The sequence below is a fragment of the Eucalyptus grandis genome, chromosome 9 (genome assembly GCF_016545825.1).
Source record: "Eucalyptus grandis isolate ANBG69807.140 chromosome 9, ASM1654582v1, whole genome shotgun sequence".
In the NCBI taxonomy this organism is placed as follows: domain Eukaryota; kingdom Viridiplantae; phylum Streptophyta; class Magnoliopsida; order Myrtales; family Myrtaceae; genus Eucalyptus; species Eucalyptus grandis.
The window spans coordinates 24,512,734-24,538,644 of NC_052620.1; the positions used below are offsets into that span (position 1 = coordinate 24,512,734).

At 42.9% G+C, this 25,911-nt stretch overlaps 1 protein-coding gene and 3 pseudogenes across 1 annotated transcript; 1 reads left to right on the plus strand and 3 right to left on the minus strand.

Moving 5' to 3' along the window:
• Positions 1-2,593: 2,593 nt before the first annotated feature.
• Positions 2,594-3,662, plus strand: LOC120288129 (annotated as a pseudogene).
• A 1,919-nt stretch (positions 3,663-5,581) lies between these two features.
• Positions 5,582-8,208, minus strand: LOC120288471 (annotated as a pseudogene).
• A 1,017-nt stretch (positions 8,209-9,225) lies between these two features.
• On the minus strand, positions 9,226-12,775 carry LOC104418678 (2-methoxy-6-polyprenyl-1,4-benzoquinol methylase, mitochondrial). Its single transcript, XM_039301544.1, is given in 10 exon segments — positions 9,226-9,543; positions 9,884-9,992; positions 10,388-10,459; positions 10,855-11,001; positions 11,095-11,254; positions 11,812-11,873; positions 11,968-12,068; positions 12,070-12,092; positions 12,255-12,359; positions 12,650-12,775. Coding segments are annotated over 9 exon segments (876 nt in total). The 5' UTR covers positions 12,355-12,359; positions 12,650-12,775; the 3' UTR covers positions 9,226-9,441.
• A 4,214-nt stretch (positions 12,776-16,989) lies between these two features.
• On the minus strand, positions 16,990-19,171 carry LOC120288309 (annotated as a pseudogene).
• Positions 19,172-25,911: the final 6,740 nt, after the last annotated feature.

Consider the following 25,911-nt stretch of genomic DNA (forward strand, 5'->3'; position numbering starts at 1 on the left):
GCTTAGCAATGGACATTAGATTGGTATTCTGAAGTACTGGCTGTATTGCATCTTTTGTGACTCTACTTCACATACCAATGCATGATATTTGAATTATCTGATGGTCTTCATATACCTAATGGAAGGCAGTCTTTGCTTTTCTTGGAGTCATTGTGTGGACATTGAAAAGATCAGAAAGATTCTGAGTGCTTTTTTCTTTAAATATGCAGGTCTCAAGATCTATTGGGGATATGTATTTGAAGAAACCAGAATTGAACAGGGACCCGCTATTTCAGCAATTTGCAAGCCCTATTCCCTTGAAACGCCAGTAATGACAGCAGAACCTTCCATCATAAAAGGAAACTTAAGCGAGAGGATCTGTTCCTTATATTTGCATCAGATGGCCTCTGGGAACAGTTAAGCGATGAAGCAGCCGTGGAAATTGTCTTCAAGAGCCCTAGAGCTGTGAGTTTGTTTAATTGCCGTTCGATCTTACTGTCCATGGACTTAAAATAAATAAAAAAACAAACATACATTCTTTCCGAATGCCATAACTAAATGCTTCCTTTTGGTGTTTTTGTCAAGACCATTTGGGAAAGTGGATCTCACATTAAATTTGCAGTCAGTTAATGTTCAAAAGTTGGCGGCATTTCCGCAAGTATTGAGTAGAGATGTCGGTTTTCTGTGTTGTGCTATAGGTTAGAAGAAACCCTGAAAATGGTATTTGACAGCTGCTTAATGTTTCTTTTGTCACATTTCACAGGGATAGCCAAGCGACTAGTGAGAGCAGCCCTTCACGAGGCTGCGAAAAGAGAGAGATGAGGTATGATGACATCACAAAGATTGAGAAAGGAATAAGACGGCATTTCCACGACGATATCACTGTGATTGTGGTTTATCTCGATCACTATAAATTGCCTCTCAGTACATTAAACCACGGCGTGATGAGCTGTACGAGCGCACCAGCCGACATTTTCCCTCACTGCAGATGAAGCAGAAGGGGATCTCCTCCATGCAATGTCCGAGGCATAGAGTTACCCCGGCAAATGCTCGAAGGTTGACGACTGACTTTTTGTTTATTGATGTTTATGTCAATAAGTTTTGCTTGCGACACAGGAAAAGAAATACTGAAGCCCGGGAACTTAAATTGATGAGAAAAATCGCAAAGATCTGGTGTATATAGTTCTCTTTTTGGTGTTTTTTTCCCATTTGAGGAGCAAAGCTGCTTTTGGTTTTTGAGTGAAGTTCCGACCAGCTTGGTCTTTTTGGACATTCTGTGGTTCTTTAAGATAGATTCATTTTGGGGGGGCGCCAGATATGACGGTGACAGTGGAGCATCATTTTTGTTCGATACTTAGCAACCCTTTTGGGAATATGTTGTTCTTAATTATTGAATGGATGTGATTCGGTCACTGCTTGTCCATACTTTTTGTTCTGCAGATCTTTAGTCTTTCTAAATGAGGAAAAGATAACGAATGAGAGGGAAAATCGAATTCCGAGGCATTTTGGTTGACGGGTAATCGTTCGGCCCATTGCCGGTGAAACGTAATCCTTGCACGGGTAATCGCTCGGCCCATTATTGGATTGGTAACATTATATTGGATTTAGGACCTGAGCAGGTCCTTAAATTGCTCATGAGAAAAACCTTAAATTGCTCATGAGAAAAAAGGAGGGAGAACCTCCCTGGGGAGAGTGATCCTTTATGCCCCTCCCAGGTCGTGGCTGACCTGGCCACTCCTTTATGGGAGAGGGCAGCCACGTCTGATCCCGCGATGCCTTCCCCCCAGGGAAACTTGGGGCGTGATATAGGGAAATGATGGCGCTAATTGGAAGACTGGGTGGCTGGCCTGTTAGTCTTGTGAACTGACTCTACAACACCTTAACAATCCAACCTACAGCGGCAGTGGATCTAATTAAAATGCTTTAGTTGTCATTATTTTATACAAATGTGTCTTCGAGGAATTTATGATCCAGCATAATCCTCTTATAATTGCGACAATTTTCATTGGAAATGTATTTACAAAAAACTCCAGAACAAGGCAATCTCGAGCCAAAAAATCATCCACGTAATGGGTAACGGAGGATTATACATTATCCCCTTCAATTTTTAATTCCTGATGAATTTGTCTTTGAAGTTTTATCTTCAACTTTCAATCTCAATCCGAATGGACTTTGATTACGATTCATCTATAGGTGACGTGTATGAAATTACTGTGCATTGATAATTGAATTCAATTATTAGAGTGTGTTTGTTTCGGGTAAAACATCAATATAAGACAAAAATTTTTGGGAAATCATGTCCATTGAAAATGTTTTGGAAATCATACTCATTGAAAATGTTTTCTTATTTTCAGATTAGAGAATTTTTTCTAACTTTAGATATGCATATTTTATTTTACCAAAATGACTTTTCATAGACCGATCACTTTCGGCAAATCTAAGCACATGAAAAATCACGAAACTAATTTGCAGGAAATTTCTTCACTCAATTGCGCCCTTACATCGGATTGAAATGCGAGTAAGGAAACTTAAAAAAAAAAAGGTCTAAATTGACAATCAGCCAGCGGCACCTGCCAGTCACGTGATCGAATTCCAGTTGAATTGGGCACAAACAGCAGCCATTTCCATGTTCTGCGCAAACCCAGACGGAGAAAGCTCTGATCTTGCGCGTCCGCTTTCGAGAGAGAGATGAGCGCGAGCATGGCGGTCGCAGATTCAGTGTGGAAGACGATGGAGTCGACGAGATCAGGTGCTTCTCTGCGCCCATTCCGATCCTCGCTTCACGCCTTCCCTCCATCATTTCCATATCCAACGCTCGTCTTTCCACCGTAACCTTTCATTTTCTCTCCTTTTTGTGCGCCTGATGCCCGAACGGTCCCAGTCACGAACGAGCAGCTGTCCATGTCAGTTCTCTCCGACCCTCTTTCGCATTTCGTCCTTTCTTTTCTTTTGGGGTCTTTTATGATTCGAAAAATGAGAACCCGGTTTCGTCTCTTCCGGCGGACGCAGCTTGCATTTCTTGTTCGGCAAGAACCTGGAGCGAGCGACGCGGATATTGGACCAACGGGGCGTGAAGCGGATCTCCGGCGAACCCAGTGGACGCTTCATCTTCCAGGTTTACTGTCGATCTCCTCGCCTTTCTTGGTCGGGTGCTATTGGGTCTGAAGAAAATCGCTGGCGATTGAATCGACTTGCAAGAACCATTTATACTATGATAGCTCTCTTTGAATAATCTTTCAAGAAAGATGCTTGTCATAAGTTTGTTCGGTTTATGATTGAATGGACTTGCAAGAAACATGAATACTATGATAGCTGTTTTTGAGTAACCAAGAAAGATGCTCGTCCGTCTCTGTTTATGGATAATTGTGTGGTTTATGATGAAATAGGTCGTTGGAGAATCTCGGAGAAAGGAGGAGTACTTGTGTTTCCCAGAACATTATTGCGGCTGTTACTCGTTCTTTATGACATTGTCAATAGAGGCGAACAGCTTTGCGTGAGTGAGATTAATCTCCTAGCCTGTTCTTCTTGTGAATTTTCACGCTCTTCCCATGAACATCTTGTTCTTCATCGTTCTTCTTCAGTGTAAACATCAACTAGCTGCTAGGTTTGCTGCATCGCTCGGAGCTTGCACTGAAGTTAGAGTCTCCGATGAGCAGCTAGCCATCTTATTATCCAATCTCTGAGCATGCTGTTGAAGAGGTAAATGCATCCAAGTATATATCAGCCAGGTATTGTCCTCCGTGTTCCAAAAGACGCGGGGTCAATAATGATCCCAATTGCAGTGAGTGTGAGATTTGGTGATTACAACTTGCAATTAGCAACAATGCCTTACCTACTTTATGGTCTATGCATCTTTGTTTAGTTGTGATCTTCAAGCTTGGATTTGATTGAGCTGGATACGGGTTTCTCATTTTAACTAGAGAAGAAGAGGTTCTTCTGGCATATGTGCAGTAACAGAGCCATATAACACACTCTCCTTATCTGCAGAATCGCTTCGTGTCGGGCTTATGTGGGGACTACCCGCAAAAGGAATTTTGCATGCCAGCGTATTCCTCAGACTTTGAGCATGGACTACTTGAAGTGCAAGCTTATTTTAGCCTTCTTCAACTCCTTGCTCTATGAATTGCTGACTGCAGGGCCTGGACCTCTCAATAGATATAAAGGAAGTGAGCCTCTTGTCCAACAATAAGTTGTAAAGATGGTTTAAGTTTGACAATTACATAATTGACATATAATTTTTATACCAACTTAATATTCTGTCATAATAAGTATTCAAATGTCTGTAAACTTTCATATTTTGGCAAAATGCTATGTCGAATCACTTTGGCTGTGGCTGATACTATGAATGGACTTTAAGCTGAAGGAAGCATGGGTGAGTCGAAGAACAGATGACAAATACCTATATCATTCAAGAACTCTTCTCCTGTATGCTCGTGAATCATTTATACAGCAATCTCTTCGTTTTTCTGACCTAAAGGAAGTTGCACTACCAGTGTACCATCTTCTCTGACGGGATCTTCTCAACCATCCACACTGAATCTTCGTTCTTAGAGTCCCAGCATAGCTTGCCCAAGAAGGCCAAACTGCCCATAACAAAACTTAGTCAATACACCATCGTTTATTGTCCACTGATAGTGCACACATTCTTCAGAGCACTCGGTAAGAACTATATTGTGGATTAAAGATACAGCAACACTCAGTATGCAAAATTATGGTATGGAAATGTGCCTGAAGATGTGAGTAAAATTTCCATACAATGTCAAACCTTCTGCAAATCTGAAAATTGCCATTGCCTTAAATCTGTTGAAGCACACTCAGAACAGAATAAAGAAAAAGAAAAAAGAAAAGATGGAGTTTTTTAACATCTTGTTCAGTATAAATCAAGTATTGAGCAAGCCAAGATTTCAAATTTGCAAAGCAAGAAAACTATAACCGGTTAATTTGAGGGCCATCCTGAACTAGCGACTGCAACCTGAATGTTCAGTAGAAAGAACTTAGACCAATTACTTCAATCAGAGACTTTCCTCGAATGCACTTTTTGAGATAGAAAACATGAAAGTTCTATGTTATTATTATCAGAGAAATTCATTTCCAAGGTAAATAATTCACTGAGCAGTTATCACATAAGAGCCCAAGTTACGCAAATGCAGGGCAAAGAGGTGTGTTACACTGACTAACCCAGGTTATCTTTCACTCACTTTATAGAAAATGATTACCTTAATGTCAGAACAAAGCTACATATAAATGTCATTTTTCACATGTATAATCTTCTTGATTTCTAGCATAATAGTGCAAGATTAAGATAAATTTGGCCACAGACTTACAAGCTACAGATGGATCTAATTTGATGTCATTACTTTAAAGGGATTATGCATACCTAAAAGAGATGTGTCAGTGAGCTTCTCCTTAAAATTTGCTACCTTCAGAGTATACAAAGAGTGTCTCAACTTTAAGCATGATGCCTCAGTAACTTTAGGCCGCATTCCTTTTTTCCAGACTCCCAACACAACTATCCATAGTAGCATCTTAAATCCTCACATCTCAAGAGTCAAGAAGGCATATTGACTTCCTTGAACTTATGGCTCCAAATAAGTCCCAAAGTTCAAGCAGCATCAGAAAAGGGTTCATCCTTATTACAAATCCATTTCCTTGTAATTCGCCTGAGCACTCTCTGCTCCACATCTTTAGAGATGTGGGGATCAAGAGTTCGTAGGTTAGTAATGAACATGCTGGCCTCCTCTCTCCTATGGAGCTTGCAATACCCATCTATGATTGAGTTGTATGTGTTTTGATTTGGTCGACAGCCATGCTTGATCATGTAACGGACCACGTCAATAGCCTCCACAAACATTGAGTCAGCTGCATAGCTTGAAATGAAGGTGTTGTAAGTGATCACATCTGGATCAAGACCAAAATCCTTCAACTCAGAAAATATTCATGGGGTTCTCTCATACGACCATTTCTACAGTAGGCAAAAAAAATAACTGTGTTGAAGGAAATAATATCAGGCTTTATTCCTTTCACCAAAATTTCCTTAAGAGTTCCTCAGATTTTTCAAAATTTTGTGAGCGGCTATACATGTACATCAAGCTATTGTAAGTAGTCAAGCTAGGGTAAAGCCACTTTCCTCCATATAGTTCAAGATCTCATTTGTCTTTGCAACCATCTGTCTCCTGCCATATATAGAGACCATTGCATTTAGAGTAGGTATGTCTGGTGAAACCCTTTTCTTAAGCCCAAGAATGCACGTTCTGTTTCCACTATAAGATCACATTTGCTATTAACTAATATGAGGGTCTTCAGAAGGACTGCACGAGGTTCAATTGCACCAGAGAAAATTTCTTTCTGCAAGAATGCCCATTTGCTCAATTTGCTTTCCATTAGCATAAGCATGAAGCAAAGAACAGTAAGTTAGCTCATTGGGTTTACAACAACCACTCTTCATCTCTTCAAAGACCCTTTCAGACTGTTCCCAGAGACCTCCTCAGCCAGTGCAGCCAAAACGGCATTATAGGTGGAAAGATCTGATTGACACCTGCTTCAAGCATTCTTTCTTGTAAACCGCCATGGCTTGGTCAAAAGATCCACACCGGCTATAAGAACTAATTAAGGTGTTGAAAGTGTCCCTTTCAGGTACAAATCCTGCTCTCTTCATTTCCTTAAAACTCCAGAAACTTCAGTGTCCATCCATTTTGCCCAAACACTGCAAGAAGTGTATTCCACGTGACAATATCTGGTTTGCATTGACATTTTTTTATCTCTTCAAAGACCTTCATCATTTCCACAAACTTCCCCGTTGTCGTGGCATCTTAATAAGAGCATTGAAAGTGCAAATATTTGGTTTGCATCCTGCATCTCTTCATCTCATCAAAAACCCTCATAGCAAAATCATCCTTCCCGGCTTTCAAATCCTGACAAGAGAGTAGTGTAGGTGAAAACGTCAGGTTTTATGCCCCTTTCAACCATCTGATTCTTGGAGCTCCGCAGCCTCATCCAATAGACCATCCCTAGCATATGCACATATCAAAGAGTTATAAGTCACGATAGTAGGCAAAACCATCGAGCTCCATCTCTTTTAAAACCTGCATAGCTTCTTTATGTCGCCGAGATCTCCCATAAACGTCTAGTAATGCATTGTATGTAACTTTATCAGGACTAAACCCTGCCAATTTGATCTCCCTAAAAGCCAGCAGCTTCTTCATACAAAGACTTCCCGGCGGCAAATAAACTAATGAGAGTGTTATAAGTATACAAATCCGGGGCGATCCCAGAACTTTTCATACCCTCGATCAAACCAACAATCTTGTTCCACGGCATTCCCATTTTCCCATACACATTCAGAACCACATTATACGTAATCAGAGTGGGCTTACAACCCTCTTCCTCCATTTTCTTAAATACCATCACTGCATCTCTGTACCTCCCATTGCTAGCAAACCCAGTTATCAACGCAGTATAGGCATAAACATCGATTTCAAATTCGTCCTTGCGAAGGCTGTGCAACAAAGCATCAGCAGCGGCGACTCTGCCTTCTTTCCCGAGGACATTGACAACCACAGCAATGACGGCGCCAGTCAAAGCCAGCGGATAGCCCCCGGACTCCTGACCCAGTGGACCACACTCAACGCCAAGTCGCCTTCTTGTTAAACCCTAAACCCTTCACAATACCAAGAAGCTCCATGGACAGAAACTCCAGACTAAAAAGACCATCTTTACGATACAATTCAATCAACTCAACCAAACAGGTGTCGATTCGAGCCGCGTCAAGTGACGGGTCGATGAGTTTCTGGATAAAGGCCTGACCTTGAGGGGAGAGGCGGTGGTGGGTCCACGGTTTTCCGCGGTTGGCGTCATGGGACCGGCCTATTCGGGTCCGCTCTCTGAAATTTGACGCTGGAATTCGGTTTTGGGACTGGGACTGCGAAAGCGACTGAGTGAGCCGGTCCAAAGAATCCGAAGAGCAGAAGTTTCGGTGGACGACGTCCTGAAGGAGTGGTGGTGGTGGTGAAGGTGAGGGTTGGGGATGATAGCTGATGTGGTTGGGGAAGATGGGTTTTGGAGATGGAGGGCTCGGCAGGATAAGAGGAAGAGCTAATCTTTCAGCCATTTCAGACAGAGAAAGAGAGAGAGAAAGATCAGAATGCCGAGTCCATTGAGGAACTTTCTTGGCTTGGCTAGGGAAGACGAAGATACTATCGGGTAGGAATGGGGACGATATTTTATGCCTTGTCTGTGTCCTGAATGAGAACTTTCTTGGCTTGGCTTGCCGTGGCTCCTGGAGTCCATTGGCAATTGGCATTTTTCCTGAAAACTGCTTGAATTTTCCGGCTCCGATTATTTTGATAGAAAAGGATAATTTAAAAAAATCATTTTTAAAAATTAATCACTTTTATTGCTTAAAGTAATTAATTAATTAAAAATATTTTCGATAACAATCTATATATAAACATTTTCGTGAATAATGAAAATGTCGCTCTTTCATTCATTTTTATGTTATATGAACGATTATTTTTACGATAATATTATTTGAATTACTTATATTTCGCAAAATGAATCAAAGCTCAGTTTTTTCATGATTTCTGAATAGGCGTCTCATACATTATTCTCAACTTGCGTAGTATATATCTCAATGATGATAGTACAACTCCATGTCATCCGTGGATCTGACAACAGCAATGGGGTGATTTTGTATTGGCTCTCTCAATTTGGATTCTACGGTTGAAGAACTGTTAATTTTCCTTCATAAACCACAGCATTTCCTTTAATTACGGTTTGAAATATTTATAGGATACAGTGAATTGTTTCATGAATAAGAAAATAAAGATTTTACCAGCACAGGTGATCAGTTCTAAGGATGGATCGGCTTCCATAAACTTAGTTTGTGATCCCATTTACAAAGTTTTAAAATGGGACTGGAACGGCCGGTTCCTAAGCTAGCCGGTTATACGCCTTAAAAATTGGCCCATCTTATGTTATGTTTTGAACCAATTTTTTATAAAAGAAATATTACAATTGCATCAATTCACTATAAAAGTACTAATTCATTAAGTGATTACGCTATTATTCCTTTACATTGAAAATTATGGTTCAGTTCTTGATAGATGCAAAAGTTTTTATTTTATCTCAAAGAGGCTTGAAAACCGATTCAATCGTTCTGGTTCCCAGTAAAGTGCTCACCTCTATTTACGACTAGGTCGAAAGCAAAGAACAAAAACTGTCTTGCTGGAGACATGACATTGAAAAGCATTCAACCGAACACTAGAGCTCATCTTGATTTTCGCCACATCAAGATACAGAGAACAGAAAACTCTCAAAATCATTTTATGACATGAACAGAATGTTCTGAACGGTACATATCGCAAAGTAATCTTGTGGATTGGAAACCTGAACCTACAGATTAATGAATCAATTCCTTTGTCACCATAGCCAAAATCTTTTCCAACAAATTTCGTTTACGTCTGACTAGAGTTTCAAGCCTGAATGGATGGCAAACGACTCCCTGACAAGATTTTCGTACTCAACCTTCTGAAAGCCCGTGTCAGCAATCATCGAAGCAAATTTTTCCTGCATTTATGAACTGCTCAGGTGAGTACTTATTTGAAGATAGACCAATAGAATTAAAAAGAGGGGCATCGTTAAAGAGAACTCAAGCTATTTCTGTCTTAACAGAGCATGCATTGATATGTTTATTTCCTGTTTTGGCCATTCCATTTATTGATTCATTAACTAACGATAAAGTCGTCCAATGTATGGGCTGGTGCTTTTGTACCTCGTGTGAAAACTCATATCTTGACCATATATGTATAGCTTTACTTGGTCATATCTCTAAAAAGTGCGATGGGGCATAAGCAGCATTCCATTCTGCGAATGAAATATATAAGAAAAAAAAATGAAGAGACATTACCTGTGCAGGAAACCGACGGATGCTCTCAACTAAGTATTGATATGATTCACGATCGCCCGCAACTAATTCTCCCATGGCAGGAATAAGTGAGAATGAGTAGTAATCATACCTGCATGGGGGCAAAGTCAGAAACTCAGATCAAAAGGGACTTGCAAGTGAACAAGAAAATGGCTGTAACCTGTCAGCATTCGGGTTCCAGAATCCTAATCAAAGGTTCTCAATTAGCTGACAAAAATTTTATTCTTTTTTCCACGAACTTGAAAATACCATAAGTACAGATTACAGAATTTCTCAACTAATAAATGCTTCTAATGACTGACCAGAAGAAGAAAAAAATGCTTCTAATGACAACTGACACAGTGCTAAAGATGTCTATTGCCTAAAAAAGTATGACAGTACAATAACAGAATCCTCCGTTTAATAAAACAAAAGAAAATGAGCTGCCAGTAAGTGCCGTTAAGGAATCCGCGATATGTCAGCAGTCAAGGCACTCAATAGACTCACAATTCCTTGAATATGGGAGTATCCACATGGCTCAGTTCAAGGCATAGGAATCTGCCTCCTCTTCTAAGCACCCTGTTAAAATAAACATGCACGAAGTTTCAATGACAGTAAGATTTCCCCAAACCAACAGAATCCTGAAAAGAGCAATGACATTTACAACCTCAAAAGTGCATTAACTCTCCCCAAAAATTTATGTAGAAAAAATCCATCTTTTACTGGAAATCTCATTAACCTCCATGATCTCTATGCACACTTTTGTTTATTTTTAATTACACAAAATGGTAGTCACAAAGGACTGTTGAAAGAACCAAAGAAGAGTAATGACAGAATTAATAACTTAAACTTCATCAAACCTAGTAACACGGTATCCTCTTAAACTCAAATTAGTCCACTTACACAAAACTAAATGAGAACCCTGAACTTCGTTTTTAGTATGTTGACAGTGATAAATGCTAGGGAACTCATACCTATGAGCTTCAGCAAGTGCTTTCTCAATGTGTGCCACATTCCTAATCCCAAATGCAATTGTGTAGCCATCCATTGAATTATCTTCAAATTTCAAGGCTTCTGCATCTCCCTCCACCCATCTAAGGGCCTTATTGTCTCCAAAACCTAATAATATAGGACAGTAAAATTTTTAGCCTCAAAAGAAGATCACCATTCTACGAGATAAAATTCAAATAAAGGACCTTCCCTTTCCCCTTTACCTCTCTCTCTATGGCCCTTTTTTACCAACATTTAACATGTTTGGATTAATGTCGCAGATATATATTTGAGTTTCTTCATGTAAGTAATCCTCTGTAGCATCCTGCAGGGCTCGATGTCTTGTACTGTTTATATCTTCCAGAATCCTGAAAGCAACATCACCTGTCAAAATCAACAAAAATGAAAAGGAAAGATATCAACTCAAATCGGATCACCGTATTAATTCAGAACAAAACCATAAGAAGTTTGCCTTGCCAACCCAAGGTTCCTTCCTCTTCCAAATAGTCGAGAGAACTAAAAGTACTTTCAGTCTATTTAGGATCCAGTGGATCCTAAGTCCCTAATTTCTTCATCTGTATTACTACGACAGTAGCAGGAAATTGAAAACCTTCCTCCATTACTGGTTTCCCATTTGAGCAAACTCGTGGGATGAAAATGCTAAGAAGTTTAGTAGAATGCATCCAAAACAAAAAAACAAAAAAGTCAAATTCTTGGGTGATATCAGACTAACTAAGATCCCTTTGAATGTAATGTGGTGAAGGCCTGGGCAGATATCATCAGCAAAATGAACAATCTTGACATCCCCCACTCCATATGACAGAAGTGCAAATTTTATTTTATGATATGATCATCAGAAAGAAGTATCTACGAAGAATCAAGTTCCATACTATCATCAATTTTATATTCTGCATGTCAAATATTCAAATTATTAAGCTAACCTGTCCCACCGGCCACATCAAGATGCTTCATTCCAGGGAAAGGGGTGCAGCTTGAAACTAGTCTGAAATATGTCAGAACACAAGCCATAGTGTGAGGGCAAGACATTGTGATGCCAATCAAAAACGATCTACCATGCGAGCTACCCCACAACTGACCTATCTTTCCATAGCCGATGAAGGCCGGCACTCATCAAATCATTCATGAGATCATAGGTTGAAGCAACACTAGTGAAGACATTCCCAACCAATTGACTTTTTATCCTCTTCACGAACTTTGAAACCTGGGAAGAGGGCGGGGGCAAACAAGCTGTATCCCATAAGCAACTAATGGCAAACAAGACAAATTCTGGGAAGCTCTCCAATTCACGGGAACAGCAGCAATTTCACATCAAAATAATTTCAACAATAGAAATGACCCAATTCATAGCAAGAAGAAGAGATACCAAAGCTGGTGGCGTGTGAATGCAGCAGAGAGGCTGAAGAGAACATGGGCCGCAGCTTACTCTGCAACCTCAACCTCCTAGCGATCATCCTCAACGCCATGGCAACTGCAAAAGATTGACCAACAAAAACCCCACAGCGTAAGCCCTACCATTCTAGGTCCCTCGCGAAATCAGCAAACTTTCAAGAGCCGAAACAACATCACGGCGAGCCAGAGCATGACGAGAGGCAAAAAAAACAATCAGAGATCAATGCATCCACGCGCGACCCAAAGCACAACTTGAAGGGAAATTGACGGGGAAAAGATCGATGCATCCATGCGCGGGCAACAATCATGAAGAAACGCAACGGATTCAGGAATCGACCGCATTTCGACTATGAATTCAGTAACCCTCACCAAGCGCCGATTGCAAGATTCGAAGAGCGCGAGGTGGGGGCTGCCGAGAAGCAGGCGGAACGATGCGAGATTTCCTCTCCGAAGCTCGAGCTCTTCTGGCTTTTGCGTCGCCGCATGCGACGGTTGGCCTCCAGCGCGGACGATTTGCGGAAGAAGACGGTGACGACCACGAGTTCGGGCCTCGTGAAGTGGTGTGGCGGCGAGCCCAACTCGAATTCACTGGTGGGCCCCCATGGAGTTCCTGAATTTGGGCTGCGATGGGCTTGGAGGACTGGACTGTATAGTGGACCGGCAAAGAGATTTGGCTAATCAGGGCCCAACGTAAAAAAATACACCATAGGATGGTGCCACGTGAGTAGGGATGAGCATATCGGACTGCCCACCCAGATTGGACGGATTTGACGGACGTACGGGTTCTCTTGGCATTTCGTAGAGTGACGGCCTAGCCTCCCAGCCTGCGAGAAAACCGGATCGACCGACTCTTTCTTATTAAAAATATATTTGTTAATTTCTTAAAAATAGCAATAAAACCTAGAAATAGTAATATTCTTGTATTTTTCTTAATTTTTTAATTTTCTTACTAGTGATAAGTTCTATGGAACCTGGTCAGATTGGTTAGTCAAGTTCGGTTCCTAATCCTAAGATTTTCCAGTCTAGTCTTCGGTCCTTAAAAATTGGGAATTGATCCTCCCGATCCGGTTCTCGGTTCTTAGATGGAACCGGATCGGACAGAGAACCGATCACTCTTACACGTGACAAGACCGACCAATGAGTTCAGAAATAAGAGAGATATGTGGAAGAAAGTAATTGTGCATAATTCAATATATCATAACGAAGATGACATTAGCACATTTATAAGTTTTATGAAATGACTAAATAAGATAACATAGCAATTAAAATACGCATAATCTTGAGAGATACCGAAAATTATCATAAATCATCTTAAATATCCCTAACAAAATAAAAATAGAGATTTCAGAATCATATAGTAGAAAAGTCGAGACGCAATTTACGAGAGCGGTAATATGACAAATCAACTATATCACGTTGGACGTGAACCATACGCATAGGATGATTTTTCTTCCTTGGCATGGTTATAGATTTCAAATCACGGCGAAAGCAACAACACGATTGATCGGATATAACACGTCTAAATCTTATGCATACAATAATTTTTCTTCCTTGGCGTGATCATAGGTTTCGATTTGTCAAGGAAAGCAACGTTGTTGACACCACCCACCGCAGGCCAGGCCCACTCGTCTTGGCAAAGCTAATACGACTGAGTCTTTAAGTGGGGATCGGCATTGATGTAATGAAATTAATCAGTCGTCTCGTTTAAGGAGCATCCACCTGACACTACAACGGAAAGAGCAAATGTCCGTCCTTCTAATCTAACTCCAAGATGAAACGAAACAAAAAAAAAGGTGTGCTATTCTTTTGAAGAAAAAGATCGCGTCTTTAACGCTGCGAATGCATGCGATTCCAGCTGAAAAATGGGCGATCAGGGAGGTGGAAAAAACTGGTGACGATGTTTCTCCTCTCGCACGGCCGCGTACGGCGGTCGGCATTGAAGTTTGCAAGGATGATTAATATCCTCTGGCGTTGGTACGTGTCTAAGCAAGCTAAATTCTTTTGCTCAAAGGTTTAAAAAAAAGTGAGAAAAAAGAGCAGCAGGGAAGCTTCACTCGGGTTTCCCTAGCGTTGGACTTGGTACCAGCACCGAGCCTTCATTAATGCCAAGTCATTGTCACTTCTTACAAGGATCATTAATACTCCTCGACCCCGAGAAGTGGAAAAGACTCGTCTTTGCCGACACTCCTGTCATTTATCGTGCGAGCCCCGATCGAGAGCATTTCCACTATTTCTGCAGCGATGCTGGAAGGTGGTGAAAGCAGAGAGCATCGGCGAAGTGGGGTGCCTAGAAGTCAATGCCCGTGTAGACTCGGAAAGCAAGCGGGTGCCGGGTGGTCCACATCTGATTTAGGGAATCAAGAACGGCAAGTACCGAGCTAAACCCACGTATCTTTAATTTCAGAGCAGGGCGCCCACGAGCGTTCTTGGAGTTCACGTCTCTGAAGTCCTCTTCAAGTCTACGGATATTTGAACTAATTGGGGGGGGTGGACGGAGCAAGTCAAAATCCTAAACTTTGAATTAATGTATCACTCTCCAATCTTTATGTTTCGAGCGGCATCCTGCATCTAGATCCACGAACTTTCGACTGAGTACCGGTTAGTCCTCCATACGAGAGGACCACGAGCTCGGCTCCAAAACAAAAGGAAGCCAACACTTGATACCTTTCCAGAGGAAAAGAGTTTGACAGGCACGTGAACGACTTGGAAACTGGTACTGGGAACCCAGAAGAGCAGGACGAAGGTGACAAATTCTGATTAGTTGAGGATAGTATGAGAGATGACGTTTTTTGTGGGAGAATTGAGTAGTTGGAGCTCAATCAAGGCCCCACGTTGGGAGAAATAACTAAGACCGGCCTTCCATATTTTGTCATCATCCTTACCATTAGCTAGCTGCGGGTTTGAAGAATGATTTGCTTGTTTTCAAGACTAATGAATCATGACCAGATTTTTTCCCTTCTTTCCCCTTGACCGAAGCAGGGGAACGAGCTATTGACTATGGAGGGCCTCCACAAACCTTATTCTTCTCGACTGGTTTGCATCACTGAATTTAATATCTCAAGTCGAGTCCATCATTGAGAAGGGAAGGAATTATGCCTGAGGCAAGAGGAGAAAACGTGTGTATCGTGTCCCTTTGATCTTTTAACGTTGAAACTCCTCTATCAAGTAATTGTCGGTAGCCTCGTATCTCTTCCCCATGTCCAGAAAACAGGCGGGCCATGGAGGGGACTTCCTTCTTCTGCCTATCTCTAGACTCTAGTTGTAGCTGGGTACGGTAAGTTATGCATATGGTATGGTGAACGTTTTTGGTCGAATACTGTAGTGATCTAGATGTGCTTAGTAGAGTGCTTGAGGAAATGCATCGGTGCGGGACAGTACTACAAAACCATTATTTTGGAAGGACATAACAAAGGGCAACGACTCGTTAGATGTTTTAATACTCCGTGGAAGCTGCTGAACTATTTCGAGGACAAGCATCTATCGAAAGCACTTGCACATAGGTACAGGAGTTTCTCCAGCCTGTAGATGGGTCGATTGCATGTCGAATGACGAAACTAAGAACATCATACATCTACTTTTTGTTCGTCCCCTGGTTTGCCACTAGTTCATCACATCCTATTCCCCCAAAAACGAACACTTGGCCTTCGCCTTCACCCAAAATTGCGTCATTGAGTAAATTTTCTAGCCGGGAAGAAAGATAAAGAGTCACGGGCCTATGGCGTTTGCTGTGCAGACTCTAGTGCTTCCGACTACTGTTAAGGGGTCATGACCAAAAATTAGCTTGAAAAACGCAAGGCTACCTGCAGCTAACAGGCACACACCACAACAGCTTATCAACCAACGTTGTGGTCCCAATGAGCAGAGGGACTGTCAACAAAAGCGAAGGACATTTGACACAAAGGGCGCAGGGCCCCGTGGTCCAAGAAGACGTAGACATCTCCCACCTGGGAACAGAATAAAGAGAAAAGCTAACCCTGCCTTCTTCACCATGAGAGACTGGTAAAGAAATATCAAGCGCGTGGACTCGACTCGGTTCAACTTACTGAAATTGTCCTGAAAACACTTTCACTGTCGGATAGACATCTCTGACAGAGAAAAAAACAATAAAGGTTGTCTACAGACTAAGCTATAACCAACAATAAAGGTGAAGACTACAGAAGGAGAAGAGCTGGAACTCTTTATAAATGAGCCATTTCATATATTGAATTACAATGCCTTTGTTCACACCTTTCAGTTTCAACAGCTGCACTAAAAGCAAACAACAATACAATCAGAACCCTAACAATCTTACCCGGCAAGAGGAAATTCACTTCCACCAGCCAGGCATGTGACCCACAAAAGTCCTTCAAAAGTTACCACACGACAGTAAAAACCTCAAGACCATAAAACTGACAGAACTGAATTTAGTTTTGGACTCCTAGGGCAGATAGCAGTGTCCTTGTTACCACTACCGCCACTCATCTAAGGAAAGGAATACCCCAGAATATAGTCGAGGGTAATGGCTCTGCCACATCAAAGCATTACCATCTGCTTTCTTGAATGGAAGGTAAACTAAAAAATAACCTCCATTGCTCTATCCCTACCTGAATGTCGAGCTCCAACTCCCAAGTTGATTCTGCACCAAAGAGTATAAAGATTCATCTAGGCCCAGGTCACAACTAGTGAATGATTATGCTCTATTTACAGACTAATAGAGGCATATCAAAATCTACCCGGCTCCTACCTAATATAACCTAATTTGTCAGCCAATTAAAACTATCAACAATTGCCCTATTGTTATCCTAACAGTCACTATACTTCCATTCTCCAAATCACATTATCAGTGCAGCTATCATCTGCTTGCTCTAATGCCGCAACTTTGGCCCGATATGCCGAGAGCGCCAGTGCGCTCTTTTCCCTTTCATCTTGATGAAGCCCAGAAATGTCACAAATAGATCCAGATCTCAAATCTGCCGGAGGGATGAAACAGTCTTCTGAGAGACCTGGCACATTAAATGCAACCTCTTCGATTGTCCAACTTTCTTCCATCCTTGTTTTGGTATGGCTCATTGTAGTTTCCCCAAACCTGAAAAGGGTCACCACGGAATGCCCAGAATGGGCAATCATGATACCCTCCACAGGTCTGTAATCATGAAGGTATGAGTTGATCGTTGTTTCCAATAAACAGCATCTCCACCACCACATTGAATCCGAGTCAGATGAGAATCCTCCAGGTAAAACCAGAAGTCCTGTTTTCTGGCTAAAATAACCAAATAAGACATGCCTTATGATCTCTGCAGGCCCTCACTCCGGGCCTTTAATGTTTGAGGGTCAGCACAGAGCTTTAAGATAAAGCAACTTTCGCTGTTAAGTTTCTTCTCACCAACGCACCTCGCATCAGCAAACAGACTCACAGTGGTTCTAGGGTCGAGACCCTGTAAACAGAATCATGGCCAACAAAGAATAATTAGCAAAGCAAGGTCACTAACATCACACAATCACCCCAGCAGAGGAAAAGGAGAAGAAAAAAGCAATAGTTTTCACCTGAAGTGCACGGCGCAAAGGCCTAACTGGGCCTTTCGCCGTGTGTGTGCGCCAAGCCATGGTGTGTCGCCAAACAAGTTTGCCATTGCAGCCAGCATGAACTTTACTTCCTCCAACTGCAAGCTCCACATACCACATATCTGGATCCATCTGCCAGAGCACAAACCACCTGTGTGTGCAGAATTCCTGTTCTTGATCACCTTCGAAACAGTTTCGAACTCTGAAGTGGTCATCCTCACCTTTCCCATCGCATAGGCATTTTTAACAGAGTTCTGAGCGTCTGCCCGCCAGAAGCGGCCGTGTACTGTTGGAGGATGTATTGAGCAGAAGAAGTTTCCTAAGACGCAACCCACGATAAAAGTCAGATTTAATTTCACACAGTCGAAGTAGGCTTCACATGAATGCTCAATAGCTCCAAAAAGCAACCAAATCAAGCCCTCATCGAACAGCCCGACTTACTCAAAACCCATCGAAATAAGAAACTATATCAGGTTTCCATTTTGCATTTGGCATGCATAGCTTCTAACCATCTACTAAAATTGCATGAACACGGATCACAGCGAAAAACAGTATGATCAGTCTCCAGTCTCCACTCAGTGACAAAAGTTCTTCTCCCTAACCGTGCAAAGTCGAGATTCTAAGAATAATAGTAACCCACCACTGATACTAGTAGGGTAACAACTAACGATACATACAGTTTACAAAAAGAAAGCGAACGGATGCTATAATGCATGGCAAGAACAGTGCAAGAAACCGTCCGCAATCAGCCTCCTCGCTCACCATTAACCTCTACAGACCCTTTTCCCATCTGCGGTTGATCTTGAATTTAAACCGCTTCGACACCACCAAGAACAGTGCCGAAAGAAAAGAAAAGAAAAACAGGAGAGAGAGAAAGAGGTCTGACAATGGGAGTGTCCTTGATACTGAGAAGAGGCAGAGGGTCGAGAGAGCTGACGTGGACCGGCGCGAGGGGGCGCCGAGCACCCCGAGCAGCACCCTCAGATCAGACTCCGGCACGCCGCGGCGCTCACCGACGGCGCCTGTGGAGCTGGCCCTTCACCCACTGGCCCAGGCGGCCCGACCCGTTGTTGCTCCTCCGCGGGTCGCCCGCCTCGCCCCCGTCGGGATCCGGCCCCTCCATCAGCGGCGCCAGCGCCTCCCCCACGGGCCGCAGGCTCCCGGATCTCCAGGCCACCACCTGGTCGGGGAGGGACGCGAGGCCGCCGCCGCCGCCGCCGCCCTTCTTGCGGCGGAGCAGGCCCGACATGGGGGACCCGCCCGGGAGCGGGACGGGGACAGGGTCCGGATCACTTCTTGCTTGAGGGACGTGAAGAGCCTTGCTTTCTTCTCCATGCTCGACGACCCAGAGAAGAAACGAGCACAGAGAAGAGAAGAGAGAGAAAGACGGTGCGAACTTGCAGCAGCTAGAGAGAGAGAGAGAGGGGCTAGAGAGAGAGAAGGGAGGGAGTTCTCTTCTTCATGAGAGAGAAAGAAGAGAGAGAAAGAGGTCGCAGGAAAGAGCAGGGAGCGAAAGTGGGAACAAGACTTTGGTTTTTGAAGTGTGTGCGAGGGAGGAGGAACTGGAGCAGGGAAGCGGGGGGGGGCAAAAAGTAAGCGTGCTACTGTGTGAAAACAGAAGCGGAAGAAGAGGCCCGCATTATAAATATATTAATTTCTTTATTAATGCGTCTTCTTATTTTCCGTTCGGCTAAAGTAATGATTAGAATAATGCGGCCCTGATATAGAGGACCCCCCAAAAAAAAAAATCGGAATTAAAATCGAAAGACACCCCTAAAAACTGGGATTATTACGGCCGCATACTTAATTATGGGAATAGCCCTTAAAATAGCAATACATATTTGCAGGGTATTTGTGGGGAAGCGTGTGATCAATCACATAAACGGAGGTATAAAGCTTGATTCCATACGGTGAATTTCGACTTAGTTCCTAGATCGAGATGGTTAAATTAACAGCATAAAAAGCTACATGATCAGGCAAGTCGAGCCCGGAATTTTAAAGAAATGGTAGTTTCCAATTGTTCCGACGCATTGATTGCGCCGATCGGTGAAAATCGAAATTCAGTGGATCGGGCAAACATCATGCAAAGACGATGAGTTCGACTGATCTCGGGGTAAAACTTTTATGAATTGACATCTAATTTATGGGAGGACAACTAGGTAATTTCCTAATAATTTGGGGCGGGTGGCGGTCTACATGCACCGAGGATATTGGTGCGTAACCGTCCACGAGCCAGTTTGAATCGGAACGAACTCGAGGCGCGATGAGGACACGCGCGGTTGAGGCTCTTTGGTGCGTACGCGCTCTCGTGTGCCGATCGAACGGGGAGCGACGCGCGTGGGTCGCTCGACCCGCGAGATCGGGCGCCGGATCGAGCTTACTTCGCGGCGCGTGAGGACCGTTAGCCCGTGGCTACTGCTTGTTTGAAATGTCCTTTCTACCCTCCCACCTTCCTGTTGGTGCGCTCCAGCTAAGGCTACCCCCCCGTGGTCAGTCAAGCACGTTCTCGGGCAGTCAACGGAATCAGAGCTTAAAAGTGCTGCATAAATGACGGATATTTTGAGAAATACCATGATTTTATTATTTTATTATTTCTAGACGTCTAGATTTTTATTTTTTTTTTTTTTATTTTTTGGGTCAGATGGGCGTCTTGGTTAAGAATGCCTAATGATAGTGCCGTCGTGGCACCCACGAAGCTTAATTGTGAGAAATCTCTTTGTTTTCTCTGACCTTAAGTATCTCGGCTCAGAATTATTAGTACTTAGATTGATAGGCTCGCGAATGGAATCGAATTCCCTAAATTTGCTCTATGATTTATCTTGTAAAATGAGATTATTCAATAAATCTTGAAGTTACCATTATGTTTTGATACCTATAGTAGCATACGGAGAGTTGACTCTTGAGTTTTTCGATTACTTCTTTAGTCAAGGTCGACCGAGTGGCACTCGATTGGGTCCGTGCCGTACTCCAAGCACTTACTTTCAAGTACTCTTGAATGTCGAGAAAATCCATGACCTATAATCTTTTCATATCGCATCATCAAATGATCTCGAGGGTACGATCAAGATAAAAGGCGATCAAACAGAAACACAAGATCTAAAACAAACTGATGTACAGCACGTGTGCAACTCAATCGATCAAACCCACTTTAAGAGGGAAGCACTCGATTTTTCGCTACAAAAGCGATCATGATCAAGACTATTGTCTTTTGTCTCAATTTATACAAATTCTAAGTACGCTTGAGTCTCATCTTGTTCGGCACACCGTGTCAATTTGTGATCCAATGGCGCATGAACTTCCTAGGCTGTGTTGGGTATGTGGGTGATCGGTCTATGATAAGGCCTAAACCTGATCATGTACTAACCTTATTATAACCGAGTCCCTTTTTGGACTCAGACGGGTGAGAGAGGGAAGCAAGTGAGGAAGAGGAGGACGAAGAAAGAATGCCGTGCGTGACAAGAGAGTCAAGAGGAAAATGTCGTGTGATTACAAAAGTAAGAATAAAAATTAGGAAGAACAGGATTTTGAATTTCTACTACAAACCTGTTTCAAAATCAGCCTTGAGACTTCCATTTTTGGAATCATTCTAACCAGTTTCCTGGATCAATTTCAACGGAAACCGATCCCTGACTCTATTTTCTGGGTGAGCCGGTCTTGTTTCCGGGTAATACCCGGTTTGGTTGCACATCCCTAGTGTTGGGCCATCGGCATTTTGGAAATTTGGGGAAATCAGAAAAGGTTGGAGGAGGGGAGCAAAGGAAGGTGGTGGCGCACGAGGAAGACGACGACAATCGACAGGTCGTGGTCGTCGGCGGGACATGCACGTCGTCTTCTGCGCGGGGAGGTGATGGATCAACTGTTCATCAGGCGATGTGACGAAGGAGGCGAGGAGCATCGGGCCATGTGACGACGAAAAGGTCCCCCGAAAAAGCGCGTGCCTTTTCTAAAAAGAGGCCTTGCCGTGCCCATCTCCGGACGCGTTTTCTCCTCCTTCCTTTTGAGCCCCTTTGCCTGGGGTTCCTTCTTCCCCCCACTTCGATGGCGAATCGTTTCCAGCTATATCCTCACCGGAAATTCTACGCCTTCTTTTCCCACCTGAAAATGACTACTCCTTCTTGGAGAAGAATCCCACTCCCACAATCAAAAGCGTGGAAGTGCCTTCCATTGATCTAGATTTATCCTCCCCCTCACGGCACACGAGTTCAAGATAAGCCGACCATGCCCGATGTCATTATCGAAGCATCCTGTGTTCACATCTAACGTCACTATTCCACGGGATTTATTTGCTTTTTCTACACACGTCATCTTCCCATATCCATAAGTTTAACCTTTTGCAATTGACATTCCAACGATTATCATCGATTACATGTCATCGAGAGCGAGTTTTTCTAATTACTATAGGTCTCTCTACTTTGTTCGATTTGTTTCATCAATGCAGAAATTCTACTGCCAAGTTTTTCTAATTACTATAGGTCTCTCTACTTTGTTCGATTTGTTTCATCAATGCAGAAATTCTACTGCCAAATAGCTTGGCACTTGGCACTCAACTTCAAAAGAATTGACTAATCAATCCAGCACTATCGGTTCGATGCAGCAGCAATCATGTTCGAATCACTATTTTTTCTTTTTCTTTGAATGGTAGTCACCGTGTCTTTCACCCATGCAACTTTTAAGACTTAAGTTTATCATCTTGCAGACGAATCTTTTACTCGATATGCGTGAGTCCAACGTGGTTTACATGCATACACACGAGAATTAGTCCAACAGTGAAAAGATGCGTCGTCGTATCGGACTTGAAAACGTGGGATTAACAACTAACCCCTTGGACATGCTCAAAATAAATAAAAGACCAAGTCAAAATCAACGGCAAGTGGTCTTCTACTTTACAACTTGACACGTTATTGCAAGCATACGTTGTCGATTGAATTTCGATGGTAGATAATTATACTAAGCGTAGAAGTAAAATAACTGTTGATGCAATTTCTTCTCTCTTTAGTGGTACATAAATTGTCTCGAATAATGTCGCCTCATTCATAAGCGTTGGCTCCCCATGTCGCACAATATCTTCCGAAAGGGATTTCATTCTCGTAATGTCCGGCAGCATCTCATGTGTTCTGCCCGAACCTCATGTGCACCGTTTGGACTGTTGCTGCTGCTGCTGCTCCAGAATTCATGTCATGTTATGGAAGATCATGGGAGTCCCATCATGGACCGAACTCTATCATTAGAACATGAAATATTTTTAACCGCATTGTCCACGTCCCACCGGAATAAAATCCCCATACTATCATGCGAGTGTGCATGATCAATTATGAGGCCATGGTGGGCCAACTGATTGATGCCGATCCATGGAGGGGTCGATGGTCCTTGCTGATAATAGCTCCCACCTAAGAAAAATCAAGCGCAGCGACTAGTATAGAGGGTTGCTTCCAGACAAAGGCATTCACATCAAGAAGAATCTCTCAGTTTCCATCACGTTGTCAGCTCTATTTGTCGTGGAAAGCCTGCATCTGACGTGCTCTTGGCCGGCAGTGAAAAGACGTACTTGAGAAATTAAGCCGGGAATAGGTGGAAGGAGACCATATGTATATGAACAATGAGCGGGTTTGCAGAACAAAGTGAGAGCAGATAGAGGCAAAATTTGGCTCTAATACCATGTCCAGAAGCAGAGGGAGACTGCATACCTCATGGTCAACCTCATTGTCTATATCGGATCTGCTCTTTTATGATTTAAAGTGCCGGAATCCAAGGGTTTGTGGTTCTTTAGGCTATCGAATTTGTTATTTGCCGTGTCTTGCCACTTATGCTCCTGTAGTTTTAGGGAGTTTGTCCATTTATTTAAAGAGTTGCTACCCGACATGCTCTTCTCCTGACCAAAAGTGGAAATATTCCCGTTCCCAGATGCGTTCCTCATCACGCCTCGTGTCGTTGTATACAGTAAAAATTGGGTAAATATAAATACCCAGATGATGAATCTACACAAAAGGGTTTGTCCTCGAGTCCGAAATGATGATAGCGCTCAAAGGTCTCGCCACACCAACCTTCCTCTTTACGACTTTGGAGCTCGTCTGCACGTGCAGTGCTCTGTTGCCTCCTCTTTTTTTAAAGCAATATGTTTTGTTTTTGCTTTTTATCTGTTTTAACCGAGCGACAGATCAAGAACTCGTGAATCTTGCGTACGGAATAAGATACGAGCAAGAGGGAGAAAGGGCATAGGCTAAGGGCAAAAAAAAGCTTACCCACATTCGATTGCCTCGATAATCGAACTTGTGCCCTACATCTACATCGCGCGAACTCTTTCGTCTCTTCGATACACTAAGCTTTCTCATAACTTTAAGCTGTGTAAATTCTTACAGATCAGATTATCCGAACTATGGTTTATTTCATCTTAAGCATGATCGATTCTGTTAGTTAATACGGCATGAAAAGTGGGGAGTGTCCCCACTTGCGGAAAGGGACCGGTTAGAGGGAGATGGAGACCACCGAAAGGGCCCCAAAACGCTCGACAGTGAAACACAACTTTATGGCTTTTTCACTCCCAACCAGGATGAGATAGAAAGTGCAGCTTAAGCATGATTGATCAAGGAAGAGCAGAAGGTCTCTCTTTCACCATCTGGTTGGATTAAATCCGAGGATAGCGAGGGTTGGATGGGCTGTGAACTGTGAACAAGACCTGATATTTTAGCTTATTCCACACGAAGGCGACAAACCTCCCTTAGTTTATAGCCAAATCAGCCTCTAGATACTCTTTTAAGAGGTCTTAACTTTTCCCAATTGTCTCGGTCTGCTCAATATCCTCCTCTCCTTTTCTGCTTTTCACATGATAATGTCCCCAAAAAGATCTCTCTCTCTCTCTCTCTATCTCTCTCTCTCTCTCTCTCTATCTCTCTCTCTCTACCAGTCCTTGGTGTCAAGAGGGACAGTTGGGGCAGTCAAACGTTAGTTATGGGGTTACTGCTAACCCTGTAATAAAAAGCACATAGCTGGGGATGGATATATTTTACTATGTGCTTGGGGGTGCATCAGTGTCTTGATACGTACGCCACTTAAGCAAGGAGCTTACACTTGAATCTTCTGTCGTTCAACCTGACTGACTAGCTGGAAGAAAGAAGGAAGCCATCATGCCTCCCTGACTCGTTGTGTTGTACTACTGCGGCATTTAAAATCTTCTTCAGGAGGTGGGGCTCGTGGCTCGTCGGTGCTTAACTTCTCCCGACGTACACGGCTCTCGCGCTTCTTGTTTTGTCCCTCAATGGACTTGACTTGAAATTGCCTAAGGACTTGACTTGAAATGATGGTCGAATTTGATGTATGAATTCATATGTTTGAGGGATGGTTTGGTGGGTCTTGTTTCGACAGACATTGACCGTCAAGGACGGGGAAAAGGAATTTTCGGGTGCTGAAGACGTCATACCCCGAATCCCGTCTCTACAAAGAGGGAAACGGGGCAGATGCACAAAGATAGAAGCGGTTTACATGGGTCCATGCTTCGTCGCGTCGAAAGTTCGAATACTCCGTGCTTTTGGAGAAAATTAAGAAGAAACTATGAACCGGAAACACGTTGTCGCATGGTCGGGCCTGGCCTAAAGTGTCTTTCACAAAAGAGCTAGAAGGCCGAACAACATGATCGGGTTTTTGATGTGTTGCTAATTGGGCCTTAAAAGAAAACTGAAGTTGACAATTTCAGCAAACGAATGAAATGAACTGGATCAGCGCCTCGTTGACAGGATCAAATGAACTCACTGAGTTTCTGCAGGTGCCAAAGCCTTGATTTAATGTGGCGTTGTTTGCACAGATCAGATCGAATGCGATTATACTGGGCCAGAAGTTCGTGGGTTTTAGTAGTTTGCAAGCCTTCTTCATGGGCTGCAATCTGTTTAGGGTTTCTATATCTCCTCCGGGCGCAGTGCATCACCTCGACACTTAAGAAAGTGACCTTTGACGTAAACCCACGGTCTATTCTCATCAGCAAGAGTAGGTACTCATGGTCGCTACTATCATTCTTTCGATCGTTTCATCAGGGTGCAAACTCCTATGCCTTCATTATAGGTGATTGATTTTCAAAAGCTCGAACTGTTGAAAGAAAATAT